Source organism: Alosa alosa, chromosome 12 (assembly GCF_017589495.1).
Source record: "Alosa alosa isolate M-15738 ecotype Scorff River chromosome 12, AALO_Geno_1.1, whole genome shotgun sequence".
In the NCBI taxonomy this organism is placed as follows: Eukaryota; Metazoa; Chordata; class Actinopteri; order Clupeiformes; family Clupeidae; genus Alosa; species Alosa alosa.
In genome coordinates, this window is record NC_063200.1 from 30,783,220 (window position 1) to 30,790,835 (window position 7,616).

At 40.8% G+C, this 7,616-nt stretch overlaps 1 protein-coding gene across 1 annotated transcript; it reads right to left on the reverse strand.

Annotated features, from left to right (window-relative positions):
- Window positions 1-5,737: 5,737 nt before the first annotated feature.
- Window positions 5,738-6,790, reverse strand: LOC125304198 (alpha-(1,3)-fucosyltransferase 7-like). The gene has a single exon (XM_048258262.1). The coding sequence runs from the start codon at window positions 6,788-6,790 to the stop codon at window positions 5,819-5,821; it is 972 nt and encodes a 323-aa protein (XP_048114219.1). The 3' UTR covers window positions 5,738-5,818.
- Window positions 6,791-7,616: the final 826 nt, after the last annotated feature.

Here is a 7,616-nt window from a genome sequence, read left to right on the forward strand (position 1 = left end):
CGCCTGCAGGACGGAGACATCACATCCATGCACGACTTCACGTTACACGTCTGGGGATGACTAAAGTATCTATCTATCTAGTCTGTTAGTCTCTCTAGCAGTAGCTGCATTAGCCTACTGTAGTCTAAGGCAACATATCATACAGTTTATGAAGTTGGGGACAGCTAGTCCTATGCGTGACACTTTTAAATGCGAGCATGCGTCAAATAAATTACAATGACATTTAAACAAGTCATTAAGAAGCAGTATCATCATTAGTGTAATGCATTCGGAGGACGTGATTTCAAACATGCACAAACACAAATATGAGGTGAGTAAAGTTGATTGCGTAGAACAAGTTAAAATGATAAACCCGGAAAAAGTTGGCATGTTAGGTATTTTTCGTCCCTGTGATTACTTGTGAAATTGTGCAAACGGCCTTTTCAAATCATTTGAGAAGGAAGGAGGTAGCAAGCTCCCAAATTGACGCTTCGCCTGAGAAATTCAGTTTTTGATAATGTTCAGCTTCTCGCAGCTTTACAATGACTTTCCACAATGACCCAGTGAATGGTCTCAAGGGCTCTAGAGACAAGTCCATTTAGCAAAGTTCATGCAGCTAACAGTTAAACACATGCCAACCAATTTTAAGAATGACTGGCCATTGATGACAGGCTACAGGAAACAGGATTTTAAAGATCAGTGCCTTGTCTGTTCTAATGTTCTATTTTCCTACATTTTTGTTAATTTAGCTAATCAAATATGCCTATGGTGACCTATCTGACTGCATACTGAATACTACTTCGAGAGAGGTCACACCCAACACCTACCACTGACCATCGACGATTGTGTGGTGGATTCCTGGGGTGCATCAGTGAAGACCTCTCCTGGACCACCAACACTGCATCACTGGCTTTGTACTTCCTCGCGAAAACTCAGGCGAAAGCAAGTGCTCCACCAGCCATCATGACCACATTCTACCGAGGCACCATTGAGAGCATCCTCTCCCAGCTGTATCGCTGTGTGGGCGAAGCTGCACTGAATACAACAGGAAAGCCCTGCAGCGCATAGTGAACACAGCTGGAAGGATCAACTCCTCCCCTGAAGGACATTTACACCACCCACCTCACCCGCCCGAGGCGACCAAAATTGTGAGTGATGCAAGTCACCCCGCTCAATCTGTTTGATCTACTGCCCTCTGGGAAGAGGTACAGAAGCCTCGGCTCCCAAGACTACCAGACTCACTAACAGCTTCATACACCAAGCTGTAAGGATGCTGAACTCTCTCCTCCCTCTCCCCTCCACCCTCAGCTACATAACATCCTGGACATTGGACCCACAATGGCATACTGCACTCTCCACCTGCACGAGAACACTTGCACACTTGTACACTTTACAACTTGGTGTTGTTGTCCTGAAAACACAACACTTCTGCTGCTCTTACATAACTTGCCCACTATGCCACTTTCTTTATTACTTAGGTCAAACAGTATTTTATAGTATTTTACAGTATTTTTATTTTTATTGACTGTCTATGCACAATTTCAACAAAATTTTGCTGCTCTTATTTTTCATTATTATTATATGTGCCCTCTTATTTACTTATTTACTTACTTTTTGTTTTACTTGAATGTTATGTTTGTCTGTGGACTTAAAATTGGTCAAATATGTCTTGTCTTCACCGTGGGATAGTGAAACGTAATTTCGATCTCTTTGTATGTCTGGAACATGTGAAGAAATTGACAATAAAGCTGACTTTGACTTTGACTTTGACTTTTACTACTAAAACAGTCTATTTGATCTTCCACAAAACCCAACATAGTCTAATCAAGGATATATTTTTATACTTTTATTTTTTTTTTATTTGAAATATCTGCATTGATGGGGGCAGTTAGGCAAACATTAGGCCTACTTTCGTTTTGCACTTCAGCTTCAGTGTAAACAAACAAGAATGCGTGGAAGCCTGGAGTTGTCAGTAGTGTTCTACCTTTGTATAAAATGGGAGTATTACGAGGCTACTTTTGTGCCTGTTCGCTACAGCTATATTTTTTGCATATTGCAGCTAATACGTCAACTGGGCTAAAAGGCTTGTTAGGTTACCTTTTGCTTCTCTCACTGCATTTTCAGAATCTCATCCTGTTCCTCCTATATCCGAATGGTCGGTGGATAGAAGAACTAATTTCCTCAATCTTTGCATCTTGGCTGGCTAGTCTAACTTTTACGCTTTTCTGTGCTCTTGGATTTGATAGAAGCGACTACTAGCCCCAGTCAGTCAACGAAAACTGCTGGCGTTGATGGGAGGTGTAGTTTTTATGCTGCATTAGCGATTCTATGGTTTGCACCAGTAATGTTTCTCGATGTTCGCGGTGTATTTTGTAGACAAACATTGACATGTTTAGAAGTCATTCGCACCAGTGCGCCTAAATATTTTTTTGCACTCGCACGCAATCATTTTTACTCGCATGTGCGAGTGAAATGGGCGCACTGTAGAGCCCTGTCTCAATGTTTTATTGTTTTATTTTATGTGAATAATTACTAGAGGAGTAACTTATTTCAAGTAGGCTAATGCAGTTGCAGGAAGTGTGCATTTAGTTTCCATGCTTATGGTGTTTCCACAACGATGTTAATGAGTAAATCTACTGAAATGGCCACCATCTTGGTGAAGTGTGATGTGTAAGATCAGAAAGCAGAGGTTGATTTTAGAATGGTAGCCAAAATCGATGTGTTTTCATAGCGCTTAAAAGCGTGAGCGGAAGGTAGGGGAGACCGGGGCTGGTTGGAACACTTTTCACTCTCAGTTATATTTCTCCGTCTTATAATGTGTTGAAATGGTCAAATTGTGATTAACTGAAAGCTTGGGATCTCAGCTACAAAATGTATACATTCAATGTCAACAAATGATCCCTTGTTTTAAGTTATTTATGATTAAAGTGGACGGGGTTGGTTGGAACACATATGTTATAGTCCTTTGCAGTACTCCTTTTGGTTTTGTTTGAAGTGCTCATCTATATCACTGCCTGTAGGGCTTTGCTGATGTCTTTCCTGTGTGTTTTTCTTCAGTAGTGCCCACCGTCAAGACCAATTTGGTCCCTACCGATTTTTTTTAACTTCAAATGTTTAAAAATGTCTAAAATGCTTCCAAATGTAAAACTATGTTCAGTAATTACAATAACTATGTTAAAATAAAGATTGATGATGTGTTTATGCATAAAATACAAAGTTTATAGATTTGTCACAAAATAGCCATAGGGAATGTATGTGCCAACCAACCCCAAAATCAGTGTGCCAACCTGCCCCGCCCACATTAGGTCAAACTTTTTTGCACAAATGCTGTTAGCCTGCTAATATCAGTCACCTCAGGTGTTCAAACTTCATTTTAAATTATAGATGAGTCCCCTAGCAATCAATTATAATCCATATTTTTTTATATCCCTAACTATTACCCTTCTAGGATGTATTTAGTGGGAGGTGCATATTCTAGGTTTTGACACTACAAAATTAAAAAGTTGGGGTTAATGACCTGGAGACCAGTTACATACGTGAGTTTACGCTACTCAAAAGGCTGTCAGTTTAGTGTTGGAATTTTGTTGCAGCTCCCTCTAGTAGCCTGGATATTAACAGTGTTTCAACCTGCCCCTGTTCCAACCAGCCACGGTCTCCCCTATCGACAAATGACCGGGGAGAGGGTTATGTGTTTTTTGAAAATACTGCTGGAGGGTCGTTGAAAATTTTCTAGCAGGCAGGGTAGGGTAGGGTTATGCAACTTTAGATTGAAGCATTCAAATTCCCTTCGGTGGCTCCGTTTATAAATAACGAATAGTCCCTAATGCCTACCAAAAAATAGTAGCCTATAGGCTATGTGATAACGGGCTGCTTCTCTGCAAGCTATCTGTCTGATTATTTAGGCTAAACGTGGCAAACTCAGCCTGGATTTATGAAGATTTTAATTCATTTTACAAAACTTGATGACTATGATCGTTCGTTTGTTATACATCACAAACTCACCTTTTCCGACAATGTTGAGTCGTCTCATATGACAACCGCAACAATCTCCATAGGCCCGCTTATGCAGGCTCTGCTCAGGTGCCGGTCGCGTTCAGCGCGCTGCAGCCACATAAACAGAGTTTGCCCTTTCCCTACTTTCACTTTCGGTGCCCGAATGGAAGTGAATGAGGCTTTGCGATTTTTTTTTATCTAGGCCTACGTGAAATTCTGCATCCATTGTACGATTTATTTATTTATTTTCCCCATTGGAAGGGCAACATGAGTCAAGAAGGGCATATGGGCAGTTGCCCGGGCAACCTGAGCAACCCCCCTGTGCACATCCCTGGTCAAACTGCATTTTGTTTTAGACTACTGGTATTTAATTTGTGCATTGACAATTAAGTTGAATATCATATGAACTAGAAGACTAAACTCTTGCATATGTAGAAGAAGAAACATTCACAAAAATCCATGACATGACCTCTCTTCTTGATAGCTGTTGAAAACTGCATGGATCTGACAGGGATTGCTTTGTTTAATAAATTGTTTAATAAATAAATAAATACATTATGTTGCTACCTTCTGCTTTTCCCAAATACAATGTAGCCTACAGGTGTACCTTTCATCAGTCCAGTTGCAATGGATGGACTGTGATGAACTGCCCTACTTGTGATTGTTTAGAGGTTTTATAACAATGCTACAAAATTTTTGGCAAGTGCTACAAATCTATTCACCTTTGCAGCGCCAGTAGGCTACTTTCTGTGCAGCCCGCAAACACACATGCCAAACAAGCATACACAAAAGTTTCAAGAGTGGGGGATGGAGTAGAAGATGGAGACAAATGATTAATGTGATTTATTTTCACGGAATGGATGTACAGGACTGAGCGGCGGTCATATTTTGTACCGCTATGCGGTACATCTAGTTTGGTGACCATCCAACAACGTCTTCAAGTATATTTATTAATAAAGATTGTATTTTCATACTTTTCCTAGAACCTGTGTTGTGTACATTTTATTGGGACGGAGTTCCCCTTGCTCGAACACGACTAGACTAGTCTAGCTCAAGGGGTAGCGTAGTCAATTGTACCATAGGGGAATGTTGAGAGTGCGGAGACGGTTGACTGAGTAGCTATTCCTGCATTAATAAAGTGCTTGTTGAAAGTATCTACTATATTTTGTTTACCCCTGATGGTAATTTTGATCATACCATTTAATAGAGACCCAGTCAGACCAATACTGTAGTATGAAAAATCAGGAACAGAGTTTATTTACAATGATGCGCATCAAGGGAGAGAGAGCATGACTTCACCTAAAGATCCATCAGCTGCTCTAACTAGACAAGGAAATAGTTATGGTTTAAGTATCCTTCCAGGCTGACGGGAAATGGCGTTGGTCATCCCATCTCACGTGGACTACACTGTATCAGACTCTGATAAGTGGCAACCTGGCAATCCGGAGCAGATAGCTACTGATGCAGCCATGCAGAACAGTGAAACACTGCGAAGTCATAATATTCCCGCTTATCTCTAAATACAGTCACACAGAGATATACACAGGGACAGTAGCCTATACAGATATCATACAGTCATTACATAGAATCATACTTTCAGTATCAAAGTGACCCACTAATGAGAAATGCAGAACATTAAACCGCATATTGGAATATTGGACATAATGCAGAACATTAAACCATATATTGGAATATTGGACATAATGTTCTATTCCACTTTCTCTCACCCCTTACTTCACCCTGGCTTGTTGTTATAATTTCAGGGATAGTGGGGTAGGCCTATAGACTTTTTGGGCACAGAAGGTCACAGACAGTGACTTGTTGTTGGCGTTTTGATTCCTCTGATTTATTGCCATTCCCAAGTATGTAAATCCTCATAGACCTTATGCTTTTGTAAGCTGCTGACTTTGGGGCAAATTTTACAAAATTCTTCCCTCCAATCGACAAATCGTTTTACTGTATACTTCAGTTTCCAGTTGAAGTATGAGACATAGCGTTCCTTATCCTCCGCCAGCCTCTTGAGGAACTTTCCAAGCTCCTCTAATGAAGGGAAGTCATCCACATGGATGAAGGAGTCTTTTGGTGCCACAGCCTCATACTGTTCCCTTGGTGGACCTAAAACTACAGGCACTGCTCCACCCATGAAGCCATTGTACCAGAATTTCTCTGTGATGTAGTCTTTGAAAATGGAGTTCTCAAAAGACAGGTAGAAGTAGCAGTGAGAGATTGTGGGTAACAGAACCTTACCATCAAGGCGCTTATTCACTGCTCCACCATACACATTCACTGGTATAATTGTTTTCAGTCTGTTGTAAACAGCAGTTCTTTTAAGGTGGGCTTCATAATTGCTCACAACCCAACAAACCAAAGACGTCTTTTTCTTTGTTATGAAATCCTCTACTGCCAATCCAGTTCCAAAGTCCTGGGGTACCAAACTGCCATATGGTGTATAAATATCTGCATCAAGGCGGTAAGACATGGTGCAATTAAAGTGCCCAGCAAAGGGCTTCACATTTCCATTATTTGCTGGACTTTCCAGTGAGAACCATACCCACTTCTGCCTTTGTGGTCGGGTCAGGTGCACAGGCAGTCTTTGATGGCCTTTGATCAGCTCACGGTTGTGGAAAACCACAAAATCTGCTTCAGAGAACATGGAACGATCGTCCACCAACTTGCAGTTTGGTATGCCAAACCTCTCCCAACACACGTTGCCATCCACACTAGATTTCTCTCCAAAAGGCCAGTACCACACTAAAACAGTTGTATTTGTGCCATTAATGTTCATGTCAATGACTTCAGTTTCTGGTCTTGGGGTCATTTTCAACAACAGTGAAGGCAACTGGATAAACAAACTGCCAAAAAGTGTGAGACACAGAAAGAAGGCAACCAGCAGTGTCCGTCTGCGGCTACAGAAGTCCAGCATATTAGTTTTTTCCGATTGTGTCTGCTGTAAAACAAAACAACAAAGAAGCACAAATAAACAAACTATCAAATAATACAGACTGGCTGTAATTTTGGGTGGGCAACATAGCAAAGCGGTGACGTTGGATCAAAATTGACAAACACAAAGGGATGGGAGAGTATTTCTGATACATGTATTTAAAACAGGGATTAGAAACGGTTCAAAGAATGAAAACAAAAACCGGAAATGAACACAACTTTTGGATGAATGTAACCGAAAAGGTCCGTGTAACGCTTTGCAGTGCTTTGTTCTATTTGCTCCATCCATCTGATCCAAATAAAAAATGTGTTCAATAATCCAATTTCCATTTTTTTAACTGGTCAGCAAATAGATAATTGCTGCTATTTTCTATATTTGTCATTAGTCATACAAGATAAAGAAAAAAACAGAAACTGGATTGGAAACAAAAGTAAAATTCAGTTAATATTGGATTTTTGCTTTTTTTACAGTTTTTGTTGGGCTGAACCACAAGCGTAGGGGGGGTGACCTGATACATATTAGAGCGCGCAGTGTTGGTGATCACATTTTATCAGCGGAAGTAGAGATGGAGGGCTATCAAACACAGTTCAGTTTGCATTAAGGTGCCAAGCGATTGATAATGTCAGCTCGAGACCAGAACTTCAGATGCAGAGGGAGACATTGCTGCGTCCTGACACTTATGAGTAGGCTAGCCTATGTGTTC

Bases quoted from the DNA above. Each gene is read 5' to 3' on its own strand.
- LOC125304198 (XM_048258262.1), bottom strand. From the start codon at position 6,790: ATGACCCCAAGACCAGAAACTGAAGTCATTGACATGAACATTAATGGC.